The 22,067-nt window shown below is 50.7% G+C and overlaps 5 protein-coding genes across 5 annotated transcripts; 3 read left to right on the top strand and 2 right to left on the bottom strand.

The window, feature by feature from the left end:
- The first annotated feature begins 6,420 nt into the window (after positions 1 to 6,420).
- Positions 6,421 to 7,557, top strand: BO79DRAFT_291507 (snoRNA-binding rRNA-processing protein IMP4). The gene is made up of 2 exons (XM_025689006.1): positions 6,421 to 6,432; positions 6,512 to 7,557. Exons 1-2 carry the CDS (start codon positions 6,427 to 6,429, stop codon positions 7,397 to 7,399), a joined length of 894 nt encoding a protein of 297 aa, XP_025533858.1. The 5' UTR covers positions 6,421 to 6,426; the 3' UTR covers positions 7,400 to 7,557.
- Positions 7,558 to 7,694: 137 nt separating this feature from the next.
- BO79DRAFT_162000 (BRCT domain protein) lies at positions 7,695 to 9,104 on the bottom strand (the record flags this gene model as incomplete). Its single annotated transcript, XM_025679049.1, has 5 exons — positions 7,695 to 8,204; positions 8,306 to 8,409; positions 8,471 to 8,536; positions 8,624 to 8,827; positions 8,930 to 9,104. The coding sequence occupies 5 exons, from the start codon at positions 9,102 to 9,104 to the stop codon at positions 7,695 to 7,697; spliced, it is 1,059 nt and encodes a 352-aa protein (XP_025533857.1).
- Positions 9,105 to 9,391: 287 nt separating this feature from the next.
- Positions 9,392 to 11,972, bottom strand: BO79DRAFT_291506 (bifunctional anthranilate synthase/indole-3-glycerol-phosphate synthase). Its single transcript, XM_025689005.1, has 2 exons — positions 11,952 to 11,972; positions 9,392 to 11,859 (listed from the first exon to the last, which is right to left on the bottom strand). Exon 2 carries the CDS (start codon positions 11,848 to 11,850, stop codon positions 9,538 to 9,540), a length of 2,313 nt encoding a protein of 770 aa, XP_025533856.1. The 5' UTR covers positions 11,851 to 11,859; positions 11,952 to 11,972; the 3' UTR covers positions 9,392 to 9,537.
- A 244-nt stretch (positions 11,973 to 12,216) lies between these two features.
- BO79DRAFT_183826 (nucleoporin) lies at positions 12,217 to 18,142 on the top strand. Its single transcript, XM_025680290.1, has 4 exons — positions 12,217 to 12,389; positions 12,455 to 13,391; positions 13,446 to 16,544; positions 16,600 to 18,142. Exons 1-4 carry the CDS (start codon positions 12,322 to 12,324, stop codon positions 17,953 to 17,955), a joined length of 5,460 nt encoding a protein of 1,819 aa, XP_025533855.1. The 5' UTR covers positions 12,217 to 12,321; the 3' UTR covers positions 17,956 to 18,142.
- A 1,276-nt stretch (positions 18,143 to 19,418) lies between these two features.
- Positions 19,419 to 21,898, top strand: BO79DRAFT_212148 (acyl--CoA ligase). Its single transcript, XM_025683151.1, has 4 exons — positions 19,419 to 20,672; positions 20,756 to 21,044; positions 21,168 to 21,271; positions 21,334 to 21,898. Exons 1-4 carry the CDS (start codon positions 19,612 to 19,614, stop codon positions 21,566 to 21,568), a joined length of 1,689 nt encoding a protein of 562 aa, XP_025533854.1. The 5' UTR covers positions 19,419 to 19,611; the 3' UTR covers positions 21,569 to 21,898.
- The last annotated feature ends 169 nt before the right edge of the window (positions 21,899 to 22,067 follow it).

Here is a 22,067-nt window from a genome sequence, read left to right as displayed (position 1 = left end):
ACAAACCAACTCGGACATGCCGGTTGTTGCTGTGTTTTTTGGGGGGGTTTTTTTTTATTTTATTTTTGATTTATATAATATTCTTCGAGTTTCTATTGTATTCCCATACATCACAAATTAGAGCATAGTATACTCTCTATCACTCCTGCGTGGCAGATGGAGAAGAAAAGAGGTGTGAGGTATCTACGTAGTAAGGTGATAGGTACCTTAGGTACCCAGCAACCAGCATAACTCCGACAGCGGTTCTTGCCCAATCCCATGCCCGGCGTTCCGTCAGGCAAAGAACCCGCTTAAGCGCTCTGAGCCCAAGGCAAATGGAATCCTCGGAAAACCAAACCCCCAACACGAGGCAATAATGAGAGAAGAAAAAAAAAAAAAAAAAAAAAAAAAAAACTGAGACGCTTGACTTGCCTTTCACGCTAATGTGAAAAAAAAAAGCAAAACTGAAATAGGAAAGACAAAAGAATAGTTCTACTGCTTACTTACTGACAGGGTTGTTTGTAACAATGTATGCCAACCCTGATCCACTCAGACGGGTTCTTCCCACGTCTGACAGGCAAGAGATTCATACATACTAACCAGTAGTAATGCTTAAGCTGCATATAGTTTTGATCGAATAGATAGATCTTTCTCTCATCCTCACTCTTGATCCCTGTCCGTAACAATCGCCCTTCCCGTGTCAACGTCAAGATATCTCTGCCGCCCATCCCTTGCATAGGCGACAATTTACGCCCAAAAACTATGCTATGCCTGGACAGGGCGAATCGCTCCCTGCCTCGTTTAGATTGCCAGCAAACGTAACTCACTAACCTAGTTAGCCGGCGTGCATTTTCCTCAAACTAAGTCTGTTTGACATGGCTGTTAATTGTTGTTATTGTTGATGTTGTTGCCTGCAAAGCACGGCCACAATCGCAAACCACAGAAAAAGTAAACTTAATCATCTATTATGATTGATTGTCAGGAAACCAAATCCTTCGATATCAGATCGTCGTAGGCATCTTCATTCTCAAAAATAGCATCATCAGAGACGTCTGAGTGGGGGAAGGGTTACCGATTCCCCTTTTGTGAGAGGACGGATCTTCCCCAGCCAGTGGCGCAGCGCCCGCCACGATGTATGCAATACTATCCTTGTCACTCCGAGAGAGATCTGCATGGACCAGTAGTTAAAGCATCCTTCAGTGATCTTGTTACCCCCCTCCTATCCTCATTCCTTCTTCTCCGCAGACGAGACGGCCGGTGTCTCCGTGGATGATGGGATGCGCGTGTGGCTTAGAGGTCTTCCTTCAGTGGAATGAGTAGTGCCTAAATGCATCGCCTGCAGGTAGCTGGCTCTAATTCGAATGTGCTGCTCCTGACAGGACCACTAGATGAAGGATCAATGCAGGTTACTCTCGGTTATTCACAACAAGATCGTGGCGGAGTCTTCTATCGAACGTGCGGATCATTCTGCGAAGGTGGAACCGGCGGCCGTATCCGCCGTCATCAGTTTACAAATAACTACCGGACAGTGCTAAGGATGCGAGATATGCGGATGCCTACTCATCCTGCAGACGATCGTTATCTTTGCTCGCATACTGAGACGTATCATGGTGAAGCTACGAGGCGGTGTGGTGAATGAACGACAGTAGTTGGATTGAGATGCGGGACTAAACGGCTCATTCGAGTCGACAATCGGCATTGCCATGACTCTCGAAATCCGAGACATACGCGTAAAGAGACACAATGGGCAGGCAGTGTTCGGGAAAATATCCTCCTGGTCCCAGTTGCCGAGATTCAGAGAGAAGTACTGCTTAGCCATAGCAGTGCCACAAACACGCGAGAACGATGGAAACAGGAATTGGGCAAGAAGAACGAAACAGAAAATAGGCAGTCATAGGATTTTTAAATAGTATCGGGTAAACCAGGATTGGCAACAAATAGAAATGTGTAGCATCATCGGTGATGAGCCACCCTCTTCCAGCTGTCCGCGAGAATGCTAGGACTCAACAGCTTCCTCGAATCAAGTCGAACCCGAGTGCAGCCGCAAGCCAGAAAGATTGCCTTGACATACCACTGACTCTTTTCCCTATGGAAATAGTCGATGGCGACAAACCATATCGATAATGGGCCATGTAAACGGAATAGTCGCTGCCGTTGCATGCCATGTCGCAGAGCGTTCTATGTTGTCATCTGACGGGAGAGTCACTTGTCTAGATGACACGTAACCGTACGTAGCTCCTGTAAACTGGCATCTTTCCATATGGATAAAAGCAATGCGAAAGAATCCGAGGAATGCCTCAATTCCCACCAGATGGTTGAGGGGTGGCTCTCGCCAACGCTTCCCTGAATCTTACAGATGTCTCACGCCTAACGGTGACATGGATGACGTCGAGCAGAATCCCAGGAATCAATTCAGTTGGAGTAACCCGATGATTCGATGGACGATTGCCCCCCGAGCTTCGGGAAAGGCTGCAAGCTACTGGGCCCGCTCTAAACCGAAAAGGGTACGAGTGCTCCCCAATCAATCATAGTTGCCCCCAACCTGACTGGCAAATGCCGTCGAAACACTGCGCGTATCATCGTCGTCATGAATGTGGCCTGGCACACCACGAGTGACACGAATGCTAGCAGAGCTTCCGCCGAAAATGCTGCCGTTATCGGGAACGCCGGGCTTGTAAGGCTCCCGGCCTCCGGATTCCACGTAACGCTTCAACCGATCAGACTGACTGAGACTGGGCTGCTTGCCCATATCGTTGATGCTCAAGCCAGCAAGGCTGACACCGCCTTGGTCGACGCTCTTCCCATCAATGATGCTTCCAGTAACATCAGACTCGGTGGCCGCAACAGATTCTCCGGCAATGCTAGGTGCTCCCTTCATTCGGTTACCATTGGCCCGACGGGCTCCGGGAAGAGCGGGCCACGAGTCTGCGAAGTTTTGGAACATGGGAGGATACCCAGAAGGAATGCCAACCCCACCCAGGGCAGAGGAGTGGACGGAAGAGACATCATCGGGGATGTAACCAACCACCGAGCCGGTGTCATGGAAGTCATTGCGGTGACCGTTTCTTCCATTCATCAACCCGCTCGTAACGTTAGAGGCATGGTTGTACGCCATCTGGAAGCGTTGAGGACCCCGGTATGCCTGCTTGGGTCGGCTGAACTGGATCAAAGACTCTTGCAGGTTAGACAAGGGTCCCTCAACCAGACAGTGCCTTTCCTTGAAATGCTGTAGGAGACAGTTCCACAGAGGATGCTTCGACAAGACCTTAGGGTTTCCAAGAATGGCCAAGCCATACTTGGCACGGGTGAGAGCGACGTTGAGACGGCGAGGGTCACTTAGGAAACCAATGCCCTGGTGGTCGTTGGAACGAACACAAGAGAGGATAATGAAGTCCTTCTCACGACCCTGGAAGGCATCGACTGAGGCCACTTCGATCTCCTTGTAGTGTTCCTTCTTGAAGGTGCCATTAGCTTGCATGGAGCTAACAATGTAGCTGCGCTGACCCTCATAAGGAGTGATGATACCAATATCCTGCGGCTGAACTCCAGCTTTGAAGAAGCGGGTGACAATTTTCTCCACGTTCGTCGCTTCAGTGCGGTTAAGGTAAGAGGTTCCGGAGGCCGAAATCTCCTCATTACCCAGATTCGACCAGAACATCATAGGGTTATCGGCAATGGGCCAGGGGAAGTCGACATCACGGCGGAGACGCTCAAACGAAGAGATACCGTTTTGTAGAGAACCTTCATAAAACATGTTCGACGGGAACTCCGACAGGCATGGGTGCATACGGTACTGAACGTTCAGACGGATGGGGGAGCAGCCAAGAATGACGAGACGTTCAAAGAGTGACTGGTTCAGACCTGCCTTAGCTGCCTTCTTGTTCATGATAACAGGTCCCAGCTGTTGGTGATCACCGACAAGGACGACTTGCTTGCATCCAAGGACCAAGGGAATCATACACTCTGGCTCAGCTGACTGGGTCGATTCGTCAATCAAGACGGTACGGAACTTGAGCTTCGCCAGACGAGGATCACCAGCACCAACGCAAGTACAGCAGATAACGTCAGCGTTATTCAGGATCTCGCGCTCCGCTGAGCGAGTTAGTTGTTTCAGTCGCTTCTCATCTTGACTGGACAATTCTCCAAGCTCGGCCTTGAGCTGATTGAGCTTGATGAGTTCGATATTGGTATCGTTGATGCGGACTTGCTCATGCAAGGACAAGAAGCCAACAGGCGATTCAACATCCTCTCGTGATTTAGCTGTCACACGTACAGTCTTCAGACCTGTTCGGTGGATACGCTCGCAAAGTTGGTCAACCGCAACGTTCGAGGGAGCGCACACCAATACCTGACCACCGTTGATCTTCGCAAGGTGGTAGATGATCGTAGCAGAGGTGACAGTCTTTCCCGTTCCCGGAGGTCCCTGAATCAAACTCAAAGGTCTCTGCAGCACGCTCTTCACAGCGTTGATCTGACTACCGTTGAGTTCAGGAAGTCCCGGAACGCTGAACTTCTTCGGCATTTGGGTCTTCATCGGCGCGGCGGCGACTTCGTGTCCGAGAAGGCGATGGAAGATGTAACCGGAGACACTCATCTCATCCACGGCAAATGTCTTCATGGCCAGCTGCATACGATCGAAAGATGTAGACTTCCAGACGTAGTCGGCCGTGAAATTGTGAGTGCACTCCGTAGGCACAGACTTATGATCACCCTTTGCTCGCAACTCGATCGTCACCTCATCAGACTGGTTGTTCGGAATCTTGATGACATATCCAACTCCTTCCCACTTGGGCCGCAGTTCACCGGTATACTTGAGGCGCATTTCATCTCCCACAGCCAGTTTAACATCGCCAAGTTCAAGCTTAGGCAAAATGAAGCTAGCCAGATGCTTGTTGTTAAGACCAAGGTCCCAGCGTACGATCAGTCCATCCTGCGACTGAGATTCCTTCAATTTGCGGTCATAGTCGGCCTCAATCTTGACCAGAGGCCCAAAGATGTTCTGATACTGGAAGGCATCATCATAACGCAGAAGCACGGGTGCTGGCTCATCGTCCACAGCCGTGGCCTTCTCCAAATCCGAGAAAGTCGCATGAGAATTTTCCTTCCACATCTCTTCCAGCTTAGCAATCAACTGCGGACTCAGGTGGCGAGCGCGGAGCTGCTCCTGGTCGGACGGGGCAGCAACCAGCCATGGCAAGAACGAACGGTCTTCAATCAATGGTTGCCAGCGCGAAGTGTCCCAGTTCATATCTTTGGAAGATGGCATAGCGGCGCATGGTTGACGGCATAGCAACACGACAACCGTGTCAGACTTGGCTGGGATGAATCCAAGAAGAAAAACGTTCTTAGTTCCGCAATTGTAGCATTCCAATATCGTATCTCCAAGCGACGAGGCCGGATGCAACTGAACTTCCTTGTGGCGTGCCCGAACGAGGTGATTGACAATATGGGAGGACGAAGTGTTACCACGGGCGCTGCAAAACCACTTGCTGCAGGCCAGGCACTTGACTACGCTGCTCGGGTTATGAATGCCGCAATACCTGTAGAAAGCTCCAAGTCAGTGAAGATGTAACAGAGCAAACGCTACGATATACTCACGCGCAAGCATGTGGCGGGAGTTCCTTCTCCTCCTCAAAGTGACCCTGATGATGCTTGTTGTCGGCTGCCTGAGCACTAGTTGTGCTCTCTACATCGTCGTCTCCGGAAGCCTCATCGTCATCGTCATGTCTCCGCGGGCGGAACTGGGAAGCTGCGTCGTCCATCTCCGGCGGAATCCTGTCATCGCCAAGTGCCGCCATAATGATGTAGGAGAAAGAAAAAAAAAATCCGATGCTCAAACCCCAATATCGCTACCCAGGTCAAGACAGAAAGAGCGAAATCAGCGGAAGCGAAAGCGAAAGACGCCCAGGACACCGAAGATTATGCGGTCATACACGAGTCTGAAATGTCACGCGAGGCGATTTGAAAGATGTAAAGAGCGTGGAGGACAAAACAGCCGTGACTGTCCGAGGACAGAGGCAGGAGATGTTGTGTTTTCTTTATCGGAGGTCACCAGTGTGCCACAGCAGAGGGGCAACTGTATATGAGATTAGAACTGGAATCCAGTCAGATTCACTTTTGTCCGTGGGAATTTATAGAGCCAACTGGTGAAAATGATGCCTTACATTCAAGTCACAGAGCCCTGCCGCCACTGAAGAGCTTGACGCAAGTGAATTGGGGCGTGTCCTGGAAGGCAGGGAATGATGGACAATCCACAGGACCGGATGGTGGATGATTTGCGATCGGCTCAGGCCAAGGCATTCGGAGTCGTTGCCGCCAAATCCCACACAACTCCGGTGGCCAAGGCGGACCAGACCGGCAGTTGCCGCAAGAAAAAAAGTTGCCCGCCTTTTGCGTTCCAGACCCCATTCTGATCTACTCAATCATTCTTCATTATATACACACACGATGTTGGTATGTCGCTGCTTGGATTCTTAAAAATAGCTATCCCCCGTGGTTCCAGACCTCTTATCGCTAACTACTGATTCTTCAGCGTCGTCAAGCCCGTGAGCGTCGCGATTATCTGTACCGGAGAGCTCTCACTCTCCGCGATGCCTCCATTGCTGAAAAGCGAGCCCAGCTGAAGGCGTCGCTGGCCTCCGGAAAACCCCTCGACCCCTCCATCGCTGAAGACAAATCGCTGCGCGAAGATTTCAAGTACGATGAATCCATCACCCCGGATAACCAGAACAAGGATGGCGACGTCGATCTCGATGATGAATATGCCCTCACCTCCGGCATCGCCGACCCCCGTCCTATCGTGACAACCTCTCGCTCCCCTTCTGTCCGTCTGGGCACATTCGCTAAGGAGGTCCGTCTGCTTCTTCCAACCTCCATTCGCTTGAACCGTGGTAACCTCGTTCTTCCGGACTTGGTTTCAAGCGCAACTGCCGCCGCGCTGACCGACATGATTCTCGTGCACGAACACCGTGGTACGCCCACTGCGATGACGATCTCCCACCTTCCCCATGGACCGACCGCTAGCTTCTCCCTGCATAACGTTGTTCTCCGTGCGGATATCCCCAATGCTGCTCGCGGAACTGTGTCGGAGAGCTACCCTCACCTCATCTTCGAAGGTTTCAAGACCAAGCTGGGTCTTCGTGTGGTTCAGATTCTGAAGCATCTGTTCCCCCCGCGTGAGACCGGCAAGGTTGGAAACCGTGTCGTCAGCTTCGTGAACAAGGAAGACAACATTGAGGTCCGTCATCACGTGTTCGTCAAGACCGGATATCGGGATGTTGAGCTGGCGGAAGTTGGTCCTCGTATGACCATGCGACTGTTCGAGATCCGCGGTGGAACCTTGGAGAAAGGTTCTAGTGGTGATGTTGAATGGGCTCTTACCCAGTACACCAGGACGAGCAAGAAGAAGGATTATCTGTGAGCCAGTTTTAGTCTTGAGGACACCTGTGGCTTTCAGTTGGCTGTGTATAATCATTTACGAAGGCAAAAAGAAAAGTCTTGATTCGGCGCATGAGGTGTTCAGGAAGGAGCTCAAAGGGGCGGCATTTACATTTGGCATATCTGATCGCTATTGTATACCCATCTGAAAGAAATTTTTCCATTACTTCTCTCCTTTCTACCTAGAAATCATGTAGCCATTGAAGTATGATCGCAGTGGTAACAGAGGTAACAGATTGAAAATCTAGTATACGGCCGAATTAATTGAAGGTTCAGCCTCAGCATCGATTAGGGCTAGCCGACCGGATATATTTATCTCGGGGACAGCTCAGAATCTCTATGTCCGGACCAGTCAAATCGTATAGTACGATTATCGGCTCGTCACTGCCCGGCCTCTCGCCATTCCCATCCTGTGCCGACTCGTGCTCAATGCCCTGCAATGATGCATCTAGATAATCTTGCTTAACAGTCACCATGTCATCGCCGTCGGGTGCATCAACTCCCCGAAGGAAATTTGACAACAGTCCAGCCCGATCCTCGTAGTAGAACCAATTCTGGTGAGGAGGCAGTAACTTGCCAACAGTATCTCTCTTACCCTCTGGTAAGACATCATCCAGTCGCTCTTCCCACTCCTTACCTGTTTTGTTCTTGAAAGTCTCCTTGAACGCCGTCACCGCGAAGTCACGATCTGCTTTCAGCGGTGTCAGGAGTTGGCTCTGCTGCTTGCCAATACGGCTGTACTCGAGATGTGTAGCGTAGACACGAGGTTCTCTATTAGACTCGTATACCTACATACAATTTCTCAATCAGCCCTTCTCCTGATACATATACCTCATCTGCCTGGAGAGAAATAAACGATCGCGACTCCACAGCATTATGACTAACTCACCCTGACCACATATCTCTCCTTGCAGCTTTTGCCCTGCATCAACCGGACAAGCGTAGCATTGTACGTCACCCTCGCCTCTTCATCCGTATAGATGTGATACCTCGCTACATCACCAGCCTGGATCAGCCTTCGTAATACGCAGGAGCAAGATAGACGATAACATACAAACCGCAGTCCCGGCCTTTACGCCCTTTCTCTTCCTACCAAAAGGATCCTGATTCTTCAGATTGCCTAGTAGCGTCATGTTAGTCACCAAAAACTTATATTATCTATTCAAGTCCGTTCGACTTCACTTCGTCGGTTGGACTCCACCCCAACAATCAACAACTTGCCCCAAGAGCAAAAGAGCAAACGTACCTTTTCTCCTAGGCTCTTCTTTCTCCCTCTTCCTTATTTTCTCTTTCTCGTTCTTCCTCTTCCTCTTCTTCTCGCTTTTGAGTATATTCGCAAGAAGATACTCCGTCTCACGCTTCGGTCTCCGATTCTTAGACAATAGAGAGTCTTCCAGCCAGTCATAGGAGACTATTTTTATAGTTCGTAGTTGCTTAGCTTCTCGAACTATCATTCGGTTTCGCTGTCAGAAATATATGCGTAACTTGCATTCAATAGGTTCAAAGTACCTACCTACTTCAACATTATCCTTGAACGCTTCTTTGGTGGTGATTAAATGAGTGATGTCTGTGCTGATATCCTTGGAATATTGGCCTCCGTTGGCCCGTATCCACTGGGGTACTTTGTCCGAATTTCCATCGAATTTGCCAAATGAGGTGGCATGTATGTTTTTGAAGGTCTTGCCCATTCTGAAGGGAATCTGGAGAGGTGGTATTCCGGTGGAGTCTGATGTAACCGCTGAGGCAGAGTCTCTTCAGCTGACTGTATCAAGGGTGCGTTGAGGGAATATAAGGGATCTTAAAGGTATATAGTAAGTAGAAAGCTCGGGGAAGAATATGATAAGTAGTACTACTACTACGATACTATTCGGTCATGGCCGAATGAACGAACACTGAGAAGAGAAAAATGTGATTTATCTCGTCACTGAATGATGAGGCTACTGTAAGCTGGCAAGAGTGTAGGATATCTGAAGTGGCCGTGTCATTGTTTGGCATCATGGCTATGGTAGATCCGAAAGGTATCAACAAAGTGAAAGGTAATAAAAATCAAAGAAAATCAAATGAAAAGACCAATGATGCCTGGTAATCCCATGCGTGGGGATATATAGAGACGATCCCAAGCTAGAGTCCCCTCACGGCCTGCACAAATGCGCGAATTTTGTTAAGATCCTGAGCGCCGTCTGACTCTACGCCAGAACTGACATCTACGCCAACGACCTTGCGGCCAGATTCGCCAAGCTTCTGGACAATGCCAGCAACATTGGTAGGATCTAAACCACCCGCCAAAATAACGCGCAAACCACTGTCCTTATCGAGGACATTCTGAACGCGGGACTGGTCCAGCAACTCACCAGTTCCCCCAACGCCAGAATCCAGTAACGGTAGGGAGTGGTAAGCCCTGCGGGCGATCGCAAGCTCATCAAGTCCAAACTTGCGGATGACAGGCACTGGGATCAACTTGGCCCATTCAAGCGGCTCAGATCCGTGAAGTTGCACGATATCAAGTCCCAATTTTTGTTGCTGACTCAATATATAATCAAGGGGCTGGTTCTGAAAGACGCCCACGAGAAGCGCCCGGCTAGGATGACGCAGAATTTTGGCTGAGTGATCAAAGTACTCCACAGATGTCGCAGCGGGAGGTTCTTGAGATGTGTGAAGAGTTTGACTAGCAGGTTTCGGGGTGGACCTGACCACTTGGGATATGCGGAGCGCCACGTCATCAGGGACGCATCGCGTTCGCCCTTGCACCATGATGATTCCAATTAGGTCTGCTCCAGCCTCGATCGCTGCTCGTGCAGCTTCTTCAGATCGAGTACCGCAGATCTTTACCAACGGCGATCTCCGGGACTCGCTGGAAACAGTTTGTGAGCTGCCTCCAAGAAGCTCAGCAATGAAAGCAGCCGTGTCTGCTGCCCGCATCAGGGCTTCTCCTACTAGGATAGCTTTGACACCCTCCTTCTTGTAAGCCTCCACATCCTTCGGCCCGGAGATCCCACTGAGAGCACACACGATGGTGCTGCTGGGCACCTGATCCATGAGCCGGCTAGTAGTGCCGAGATCAACCTCGAAGCTTGTGAGGTCCCTGTTGTTGACACCGATAACCTCGGCTCCAAGGTCGACCGCAATCTTCATCTCTTCGGGTGTGTTCACTTCAACCAAAGGCTCCATGCCAAGGCTACGGGAGTAGTGATACAATCGAGTGAGGAGTTCAACACTAAGCATCTTCACAATGAGCAAGACCGTGTCGGCACCGGCCAAACGGGCCTCTAGGATCTGGTATTCGTCAAAAACGAATTCCTTCCGCAGAATGGCAGGCCTGTTAGTCATGCCCTCCAGACTTTGGCGAACGGCACGCAAGTCGTCAATGCTGCCTTTGAACCATTCAGGCTCTGTGAGCACAGAGATGACACTGGCACCGGCCTTCGCGTATTGCCTGGCCTGAGCAGGCGCGCATGCATTTTCGGCTATCATACCCTTAGAGGGAGAAGCACGCTTGATCTCTGCCATAAGGGACAGTGGGTAGGGCGATTGTCTAAGACGAGCCGGAAATGGGACCTGGGGAGGGGCCAGATTAAGGTCATAGGCAGCCTGGAGGTCGGCTGGCCGTTGAGAGGGGATAGTCTTTTGCACGGCGACAGCGGCTCTCCGATGGTCGTAGATCCTTTCGAGGATGGACAACTTCTTGTCCGTTTTCGGGGCAGGGTTTGAGGGAACGGTGGCCTTGGTAGTGCTGCTCTGCTCACCAAAATGTTTCCCGTTTCCTTCCCAGGTGCCTGCAGTAAGTTTGAGGAAGTTGCGGAACATGATACGGCCGTACTCAGTGAGGATACTTTCGGGGTGGAACTGAACCCCCTCCACGGCCAACTTCTTGTGTCTCACGCCCATGATGACATCCTTGTTACTGTCATCCGCCAACTGAACGGAAGAGGACACCTCCAGACAGTCGGGGATTGTCGCATGTGTACCAGCTAGAGAGTGATAGCGAGTGACGGCGACCGAGCCAGGTAGTCCTTCATAGGCACCTTTGCCGTCATGTTTAAGCGGGGATGTCTTGCCATGAAGGATCTCGCCGGTGACATCAACTTTTCCACCAAAGCAAGTAATAATACATTGCTGACCCATGCATACACCGAAGATGGGAATCTTGCCGCTGAAGTATTGAATGGCTGCACTGCTGATACCAGCGTCAGTCTCGGGGTGACCGGGACCGGGACTGATGACCAGCTGTGTGGGCTTTTTGGCGATCAGTTCCTCCAAAGTGATCTGGTCATTACGAAACACATTGACTGTAGCACCCTCGAGAACTAAGTACTGGTAGACGTTCCAAGTAAACGAGTCGTAGTTATCAATCAAGATAACATTCGATGCGGTGCTCAGTTGGGCGGCCTTGGTGGGATGGTGGGGGGAATGATCGACGAGTCCGGAGTCCGCCATGACGAAAATCTGCGCAGGACAGGATCTTCAATTAGATGAAATCAAAGAGCAATGCGATAAGGAAAAAGCAGCCAGGGCAATGCGCATAGAGACACACTCACCTTTTTGAAGTTGAACTGTCAACTGCCGGAGTAAAGTGAGGGCGGAGCAAACATCGACGGTGGCTGCGGCCTGACTCAGATCCTCGGTGGATCGTGTCGCCTTCCGGATTGGGGTTGGTAAGCAAACGGCGCAAAACTTCAGCTCACCGCCTTGGGCTAAACCCAGATAGGCAGTCATTGTTGACCTCCAGCCAAACCCGCTCCTGGAATAATATTCTTGGGTTCCCGCCTTTGAGCTTGTGAGCTCTCTGCTTAACACTCTCAACTTGCCTGCCCTTTTGCTCCGGGTCTCTGTCGCTTTGGACCCTCGCGAGCAGCACATTCTTTTCGCATCCCATCGAGCATCTAGAATGATATAATTGTCTCGCCAATGGCTCCCGTCCCGGAAGCCTATTTCCCGTCCCTGGACAAGTGCTTCTCCGGGGACGTCCAGCTTCTGTATGGGCTTTACATTCGTCTGTTCCCAATTGACGAGCATTCACTGATTATCTATGCGATCTTAGGTCCTGGAAGAGAGCCTTCCTTCACATATGCAAGATTGATAGCAACATCGAAGATGTGGAAAGACTCCATGCCTTCCTATCGCATCCCGACAGCGTCCAAATCCTCTCGAATTGCCTCACCGGTTTTCCTTCTCCTTCCACCAAATCAAGATCCGACTTTGAATCCAAGACAGCCGCAATCAATGTTGAGACAAATGCGCAATCTTCGTATGATTTGAAGGAGATCAAAGCAGATGCTCTGTGGTTGAGCGAGAAGGCGGGTATTGATGAAATCAGCGCGCTCCGATTAACAGTATTAGAATGGCAAACCCGACCTGCCACGCGACTTCTCAACCGTTTTGCCGACGAGGAAACAACCAGCTTGCAAAGCGCGGCGGGAGGTGACAATCTTCGTGTGTCTCTCGCAGGACCTGCCCTGGCCGAAATTTTCAATCAGAAAGCAGCCCATGTTGACGAGGCTTCCGATTTTTCTTCTGAAACTAGCCGCCGCCTGCGGCTGCGCAGCTTATATCTATCGGAGAGAAGCCATGTCGTCAAAGTGGCATGCAAGCTGCTTGCGTTGTATCTCAGAGATAACCAAGGGCCGGCTTCCCAGCGTTCTTCGGACCTTCCCTCTCAGCAGCTGTCCAAGCTAGGTGACACAGTATTCAATGGAAAGTCCAAGGGTGAAGGCTGGCGCACGTTCAACAAGAGCTGCGTCGAAGCTGTGCGGAGTCGGCTGTCTTCGTTGGACAGCGGTGGTGGCTGGCTAGGCGCCACCGAGAGTAGCCAAGAAATCGAAGAATTATGGGCCACTATCCTTGTTGAGGAGGTAGTACATATTACACAGATGCTGTTCCTGCAACTTCAGGCGTCTAGAGAAATTCCTGGTGCGGAGCTTCTGCTTTCTTGGCTTCGTCTGATGGTTGACTACAATTTCCTAGAGCCGCTCCGAGTCGTGAGTACTGCCTTATTATGTTTACCGCATGATCTTGTTGCTAACTACAAGAAGCCATGTCAGAATCCTCTGGAGCTGTTGGTCCCACTTCAAGGCTTCGTCTCTTTGACAACACTAGCTTTTCTGAAGCTGTCATTGTCGGTCCCATCGATCATCAACAATTCCTCACACAAAGGCCCGTCGGCTGAGGCACCTTACTACCTCTCAAAGGAAGAGATTGGCCAGATAAACGAGCTCTTCTTGACAGCTGGTGTAGAATCTAAAATTGCTAATCCAGCTGCGTTTTCCTGGGGACTGATAATGCATACTATGAGGGAGCTTGCACTCAGCGACAGAGAAAGCCGAGAGTTGGAGCAATTCCACAGTGCAGTGGATTCTTTCCAATCGAATACACCTCATTCGAATCCATCCAAAGCCTCGGAGATCACTTTGTATGAAGAGTTGCTCGAGAACGCACGTACTCCGACCTGCACAGCGGATGAGGCGATAACTCTTCTAAGCTCAGATGCAATGAAGGATATGGTGTTTGAAACCGTCCTTGTTCTGGCTACGAAAGTTGGAGCTACCTCAGCAGTCACTGACATTCTAACAAGCCAATGGATTCAGCTCGTGCTTCTAGATTTCATCCGGACCACCGTGGTGTACCTAGACTATTCCCCCGAGATCGTTGGGTCCACTCTGGCAGTTCTTCAGGGCTCACCGGTAGAATCGCAGTGGTTTCACGGTGCCCCGTTAAACCCCATCAGCGACCCTCGTTCGGTTTTCGTTAAGGATGATGCTCTGATGGACAACATTTTCCGCATAGCGCGTTCTCGCTTCCCCTATGAAACAGTGCCTTTCCTGCAGCTGTGCCGTGCATTGGTCAGCAAAGATCTGGTGAATGAGGAAGGCCTTCCAGTTATACTTGGAGAGTTGGAGAACATGGATTCCTTTACGCAGGTCGTACCCCACGGATTCCAAGGCTACGAAACGATTCGCGAGGATGAGAACGCAAATTTCGTCACCCTTGTTCAGTCACTTCCCATGGTCGGCACATCTCCCCGAAGGCAGCTTACTGATCAGGAAACCAGTAACGCCCTGGTTGTCACAGGCTCTTCGCAGATACCGTCTTCAGCAATTGGTCAGGTCGTCTCCGAGTCAAGGCCTGCGGTGGTCATGTGGCACCATCAGTATTCCTGCCTGAGCTATCTCAGCAGCTGGCTAGAGGAATGGAATGAGAATGGAGGCTTTTCAGCAGGTTATGGAGAAGATTCCGTGGCCGATTCGATAGGTCTTTTGGCCGATCTTCTCTTTGCAGCAAAGGACTCGCAAGTGCAAAGCGGCGATGGCTCAAGTGCTAAGAGAATCTTGGAAATCGCGAGCGATGGGCTATCCCGCCAAAGCGACATTATCTCGCTTGTTTTCGAGATTTTTGAGCGCAATCTACCCAACATCGGACCCAGAACAGGATCTGATATTGTGATGGAGACTACAATTGCCTGTCTGCGATTCATTTGCGTCCTCATCGACGTTCTGCCAGGCAGAGTGTGGCCCCTACTTTCCCGCAGCAGCTTGCTGGGCTCTGATGGTAAGGGTGGCATCCTGACTGCGATTGTCTCAGCTACAGAAGTGACATCGGGAGACTATCCCTTCTTGCTGGGCTGTGTTCGTCTGTTCCAAGCAGTTGTTGACGACGCTGCTTCTCGGGCCGTGTTAAGAAGGAGCCCCAACGGTCCCAATGGGAAGGCCATTCTTCCTTCCGATTTCACCGCGGGCGTTCCCTCGCATATGCTGAGAGAAACTCTTCTGAACTTTGTACGGGTGATGGTGGAAGTTTACAACAGCAATGGCAATTGGAGGTTCAATGTGCCGGAACAGAAGCTTGAAATTAGCACGAAACTCGCAACAGTGTTTGAGAGGATACTCTACTACGCTTATGGTACGAACGAAATTACCAAGCTGGACACCAAGATCACGGGCGTCTTTTCTTCGTCAGCAACCTATCTTCTCAGTGTCTTACGGCCGCAGTCGGCCGCGGATTTACCCTTCAATTCCATCCTTCGCCTTATTGTCGATGGCCTTCAGACACCGTCGACGCTGTATCTCCGCTACATGATTTTTGTGCAAAGACAGGTGTTGGCGACCTTGGACCTCTCGATCAGGCTGCTACAGGCGGCTCAGCTCCTTGAACAGCCACTATCCTTGCTGGAGGACCAACTGTTCAAGGCTACACCCGCTCTGATCAAACTGTATGCTTTGGATGATGCCTATCGGCTCCCGGTGGCTTCACTGCTCAATGTTCTCATAACAGGCGCAGCTTTGGACCCGGCAAATGAGCCGCCGTCCTTGGTCGGTCACTTGGGAGCGGAATCCGCATGTCTTTTCCTCGACGTCCTTTCGCAGTTTGACAAGCCGCTCAGCGATTCCAACCTGCGCTTGAGTATATGGCACTTGCTAACAACTCTTGTCAGCAAGCGCCAACAGTGGCTGGCCGTCTACATCCTTACGGGCACCTCACCACGCCAGTCGCTGAGGAAAACCGACACAGACAAGGGAGCAGCAATGAGGGGCACCCCGTTCCTGAAGATAGCACTTGATATGCTGTCTCATATTGAGCAGCTTGACCTTCAACTGGCTGTCGCGCTGCTGGAATTTGTCTCCCATGCTCAGGAAAACTGGCCATGGGCAACACCAGAATTGAAGAAACATTCCCTTTTCTTCACCAGCCTGGTGAATTACGTCTCGAAACTGAAAATATCGTCCCTGACCATCAAGAAACAGATATCTGCTACCCGTATCGCAGCTGTCGTGGCAGATATCTGCGCCGTGTATCTGCACTCAGCCAAGGAGATGCAGGACCGAGGCTTTTACAAGACTTTAATTCCGCTCGTGTCTTGGTATTCCAAGGATGCGGTTGATGTGTCCGGTTATAATGCCTCGTTGCATGCCAATCTGAAGAAGAATTTCGAGATGAGGTATCCCGGGTGCAAGCTCGTAGACTTCAAGCGGACACCTTTGCAGTCTCGCTACCTCGGCCAAGACTATTACTACGACATCCAACTCGGCAAAAAGCTCCTTTCTTATGATTTCGCGTGGACTGGAAGTCGCAACCAGGGATTCGCCGAAGAATTCCAGCGGGCCAATCTGAACCTGTCTTTGGTCGAGGCGCAAGTGGTAAGTACTGACCGAATCAATAAACGAAACTATTCTAATTGTTGGGATTGCGCAGAGCCTTCTTCATAGTTGGAAATTCTTCGCCGTCGAACACTGTGCGGACTTCATGGCGGACCGTGAGGTTCAGAAGTCGATGGCCGTTGTTGTGCAAAGTTGCCTGGAAGCCAACACCCGAGGCGTCCCGCAGGAAGCGATCTTCGAGAGGATACAACAAACCCGGGTAGAATTCGCCCAAGCTCTCCTCCAGCGACTGGTTGCGATTGGAGCCAAGGGTGCCGAAGTCTTTGGTCTCCTCAAGATCGTATGGGACGCTCTACGCACGCGCCGCGCCACCTACGAGGACGCATTGATCAACGATGACACGGAATATTACCGATCCCTTCTTAATGTCCTCTTCCTCGCTCTCCAGTTCCATCTGGATTCACCCTCTCGAACAGCACCTGAAACAATTACCAAGAAACCAGAGGTATCATCTGACCTGGGAATTATCGTTGAGATTGTGAAGGTGGTTGTGGCGCAAGGGTTTAAAGCTTTGACAACCTACCTACATGATCAACCAGACAAGTGCACGCCAAAAGATTTCGCCATCGTGATCGCAATTCTGCAGAGCTCACTCCAAGTAAAGCACGTCGACCGCCTCTTTGAGCACATCGTCTACCATGTGGCCGACAATGACACCGCGAGACTGGCGACATCATTGTTCTCGTGGGCTGATCAGCTAGCTGTGGCCGGCGATCCGGTATACGGCGACCTCAGCATGTCACTCCTGGTTAAGATGTCTACGATCCCTATGCTGGCGGAACATTTGGCGGTTGAGGTGGTTCTGTCTCGGCTCTCCACCTGCCGCCTCACGAACATCCTGCGCGATTCGAAAGGGTTTGGGCCTTTTGACCCTGTGCCCCGCCTGTATTCCATCTGGACCGGTGGCATCCTTCCTCTGTGCCTGAACCTTCTCTACCACGTCGTTCGCACTGCGCCCGAGGTAGCGGCATTCCTCAACCAGTTCGAAGGCCAGCTCAAACGTGCTGCTGACTCTTTTGCTGCCGGTCGCACGACAGCGTCGGCCTCCCGAATCAGTCTGAGCATGGTCTCCGAGGCGTACTCACTGGCGCTTATCTCATACATCCTGACCCGATTCCGGGAAGCTGGAGCCAGCCTTGGCATTGATGCGCAGTCGATCCAGGAGCTCAAGTGGGACAAAGCTCAAGTGAAGGAGGATATTGAAGAACTTCTGGAACGGAAACAGAATCTTCGGGCGCGGATCGTTGCGACGAGTGAAAAGGAGCTGGAGTTGTCGCGCCAGAAGCCGGTCGATGCAGCATCGGGAGCACAAAGTCGGCTGGAGGAGAAGATTGTGAGTGAGCTCAAGGCAACGTTGGCGTGCCTGGGAGGGGATGGTGACGAGGCATAATGACATTTCAAGTGACAATGGGTGTTCATAGCTGATTTTATAAGGTGTGCGGGGGATGGTTTAATCGATTTTCTATTTTTCTTCTTGGTTCTCCCTCTCTTTTCGTATAGGAGTGATGCCCCATCTCTTCCAAATCCTCTTCCTTGCTTTCAGTCAGCATCATCTAGCCAGCATGCATTAATCTAGGTACACAGTGAATTGTCTCAGTATGTCTCATAAATACCAGTTATATAGATCCATCATTCCACAACGTCTGCATGCATGAGCCAGTTCATTTATAGATCTGACTGCACCGCACATAGCCGCGGACCTCTTTCTCTCTTTCCGTGGTATCCCTGTCACACCTTGCCTTGTTCTGTCGGTATAATAATTTCCATAATCTCCGGAACATAAACAAAACAGACTAGTACTCAAGCACAAGGATGGTAACTAGTAGTAGTACGTACTAGCACCTATCGTTCTTCCTAACAGTACAACAATGTGATGTGATAGTGATCAGTTCGATCTCACACATAAGATGTTTTACTACATGTACTTCCATCGTTCCCAAGAGTAGAAGTAGCATCCGAGGTAGAAGTGCCTCCCAATTGAGTGTAGATACTTACCCTAATAGGAACACCACACCCCCGCTCTTGTTCTCACTGACAACTAACATAACCTGTTCCCCTCCTTACTCTTTTTTTTATTCCTTCTCCTCATTTTCTGGTTATTCCCTCGGCCCAGAGACACATTCGATGAACCGAGGAGCAACAACCAAACCACAACAACAACAACCACAACCGATTGGCTCGCTCGGTTCTTAACTTTCCTTTCTTCCTTCCTTCCTTCTCCAATAAACCCAAATGCGGGGAAAGCTTTCCCTTCCTTTCACCTTCTTTTTATTTCCCACCCGCCTTACTAAGGTAAGTAAGTGAGTGGGTGGTGTCGTAAGTACCTTTCCAGTGTCAAAGCAATAGTAACTATACTTCTTTGAGACATTTTTGACAACGGGTATCCCGGAAAAGCAGGGATTATGAATGTGGGGGTCCCTCTATTCATTTTCCTTTGTCTTTTTCTTTGTCTTGTTGCTTATGTGCTGACGTGGATGCATGGATTGTGTTCCTTGTTTCGGGGGTTTCGACTTGACTGGTCCGAAATACAGATGAGAGTTATGAAGGAGTATGACTGCATAGGGTGATGATGAGGGGGAATTGGAGGGAAAAATTGACTTTCGGTAGGTGCCAGGGTTAATGAGTAGTAAGATGTTATATCATATACTATTGCTGCTTTTATTTGGGGGCTTGTATCGCCTCTTTCTCTCTCTCTTCTCTCCCTTCCTTACTCTTCTTTCTTGGTTCTAATTGTCGATACGAGGCATTGTTGCATTTTTAGAGGGATTGCATAGTCCCTACTATTTACGATTATATACTGCAAGGTTGGGTGTAAGGAGTCACTATTACTACCACTACTTAAGTCACACAACATCATATCATCTTTCCAACAGGGAACACAGGGTTACTTGCGACGGTTACTATTCACAATTACTTACTTGTTGTCCAACTGCATGGGATCACAACAGGTTGTCTGAGTCGTTCAATTCGCGCATTGTTTACAAATTTCAATCATTTATTCGGCATCAGTACTAGTAGTAGTCTTTACCGTGCTTGCTGGGCGAAGATGCCGTTCAAGTCGCGCTGGCAAATTGACATCCCCAACACCCATTTGGCCTCGGCTTTGCTGACTTCGCCAACTCACCCCCTCTCCAAGACGCACCGCTGCTTCTCTGAGGCTGCTCGTCCCGACACCCACTACTTCACCCCCCACGATTTCCGTCTATGGTGTCAACGATTTGCTGCAGGCTTGCGCAAGCATGGCCTACAGGCGGGTGACCGTTTATTACTTTACTCCGGCAATGACTTGTTCTTTCCTGTTGTTTTTCTCGGCACTATCATGGCTGGCGGCATCTTCACCGGCGCAAATCCATCCTACGTCGCCAGGGAACTGGCCTATCAGTTGCAGGATTCCGGTGCATCGTATCTGATCTGCGCCGAAGGTAGTCTGGACACAGGGATCGAAGCCGCGAGGCTGGCTGGACTCAACCGCGATCGGGTGTTTGTCTTCAATAATGCCATTTATGATGGTCAAGGACATGCCGTCAACGGCTGCCGCTACTGGGGCGACCTGATAGCGTCTGAGGACGAAGGCAGCGGATTCGCATGGGATGACTTGTCAAGCCCGGAGTTGGCCGATCGGACTCTTGCCCTGAACTACTCCAGTGGCACCACTGGCAGACCCAAAGGGGTCGAGATCACGCACAAGAACTATGTCGCCAACCTGAGACAATTCAACCACCTCTCCTACCTCAATCCGGATTGGAAGGACAAGCAGTCCCGCTTGCGCTGGCTCTGTTTCCTTCCCATGTACCATGCCATGGCGCAGAACATCTTCATCGCGTCTGCCCTAAGTCGCGATATACCCGTATATATCATGCCGAAATTTGACTTTCTCAAAGTTCTCGAGTACACGGAGAAGTTCCGCATCAGCGATCTCATCGTGGTTCCACCGGTGGCGGTCGCATTGGCCAAGCACCCTGCAGTCAAGAGCGGCAAATACGACCTGAGTAGTGTGGAAAGTATATCCAGCGGCGCGGCACCTCTAGGGAGGGAGGTATGTGTGGAGGTAGAGGCATTGTGGGAACCTGGACGCATCAACCTCAAACAGGGATGGGGCATGACCGAGTAAGCTATCCACCCATTGCTTTTGTATATTCAGTGGCGAAGAATTTGCAGGCTAACGAAGTTTCTGTTTTTCTTGCCTAAAGGGCTACGTGCTCTATGATGGGCTGGGATCCCAATGAGATATGCGAATCGGCGTCGGTGGGAGAGCCCAATGCCAACTGCGAGGCGAAGATCATGGCCGATGATGGCGTGACAGAATTGGGACGCAATCAGCGCGGTGAACTTTGGGTTCGAGGTCAGAATGTCATGAAGGGCTACTGGAGGAATCCGCAAGCCACGAAGGAGACCAAGACGGAGGATGGATGGCTGAAGACAGGAGACATCGCTTATGTCGACGACAGCAACAAGTTCCACATAGTTGACCGAAAGAAGGTGAGCTGAAAGAACAAGAAGAAAAAAAAAAGTCCCAGAACTCGCCACCTGCGATGCAGGCCAATATCCAGAACATTGCTTCTGTCTCGTGTTGCATGGTGCTAACTGGCATGGTTTCGCTAGGAGTTAATCAAAGTCAAAGGCAACCAGGTCGCACCAGCTGAACTGGAAGCCCTTCTGCTGGAGCATCCCGGAGTGGCCGATGCTGCAGTCATTGGTGTTCCAAGGTGGGTTAATAAGAGGGGTTCAATCTAGCGAGCAAATGGGCTGATGTGGTGTTGACGAATAGAAATGACGACGAGAGTCCCCGGGCCTATGTTGTACTAAAATCCGGACAAACCGCCACCGAGAAGGATATTATGGCGTTCATGGATGGCAAAGTGTCTGCGATCAAAAGACTTACCGGAGGAGTGGTATTCGTTGATGCGATTCCGAAGAATCCTTCAGGAAAGATCTTGCGCAAGGCGCTCCGCGATCGCGCTAAGGAGGAGATGCAGAGAGATGCTGTCGCCGCTAAACTGTAGGCAGGCGACACCGCGGGGCCCTTCATTACATGCGGCACTTGCCCGGGACGCCAAATTGCCCGTCCAGTCGCATTGGCCGACCCAACCGGGAGGATGAGAGTTGTCAGATTCGGATATCGCCTGTGGTGGGGTGCATGCAGCGTAGTATTTGGAATGGATATGGAAACTCATTAGATCGCTGACGTGCGTTTGAAGAGAACCCGGTGCTTGGGTCGTGGGCTTGGAAAATGGGGGTGGAGAGAGCGATCAGATCCCGACGATAGACAGTGATAATACCAGTAGACCCATAGCAATGCAGATGAACGAGCGAATGAATAATAGTGAACGGAGAATGCTTCCGGGGCCAAAAATGGCGTGGCGTGTTTAGTTTCAGTTGGTACTGTAGGCCAGGCCGGCCGAGGAGCCTGTGAGCCTGTCAGAGGGCAAAGACAGGGCAAATCTAGCGCCACACTGATCGCCGAGAACACCGCCACACTGGGGCGCTAGACGGATCTCGTTC

Source organism: Aspergillus costaricaensis, assembly GCF_003184835.1.
Source record: "Aspergillus costaricaensis CBS 115574 unplaced genomic scaffold BO79scaffold_67, whole genome shotgun sequence".
In the NCBI taxonomy this organism is placed as follows: Eukaryota; Fungi; Ascomycota; class Eurotiomycetes; order Eurotiales; family Aspergillaceae; genus Aspergillus; species Aspergillus costaricensis.
This window is presented reverse-complemented; position numbering and strand designations above follow the sequence as displayed.

Excerpts from the sequence above, each read along its gene's own strand:
- BO79DRAFT_291506 (XM_025689005.1), bottom strand. The coding sequence starts at position 11,850 with ATGGCGGACTCCGGACTCGTCGATCATTCCCCCCACCATCCCACCAAG.
- BO79DRAFT_183826 (XM_025680290.1), top strand. The coding sequence starts at position 12,322 with ATGGCTCCCGTCCCGGAAGCCTATTTCCCGTCCCTGGACAAGTGCTTC. Across the intron at positions 12,390-12,454 it reads TCCGGGGACGTCCAGCTTCT|GTCCTGGAAGAGAGCCTTCC; the intron begins GTATGGGCTTTA and ends ATGCGATCTTAG. Across the intron at positions 13,392-13,445 it reads TCCTAGAGCCGCTCCGAGTC|CCATGTCAGAATCCTCTGGA; the intron begins GTGAGTACTGCC and ends AACTACAAGAAG.
- BO79DRAFT_212148 (XM_025683151.1), top strand. The coding sequence starts at position 19,612 with ATGCCGTTCAAGTCGCGCTGGCAAATTGACATCCCCAACACCCATTTG. Across the intron at positions 20,673-20,755 it reads CAGGGATGGGGCATGACCGA|GGCTACGTGCTCTATGATGG; the intron begins GTAAGCTATCCA and ends TCTTGCCTAAAG. Across the intron at positions 21,045-21,167 it reads ACATAGTTGACCGAAAGAAG|GAGTTAATCAAAGTCAAAGG; the intron begins GTGAGCTGAAAG and ends TGGTTTCGCTAG.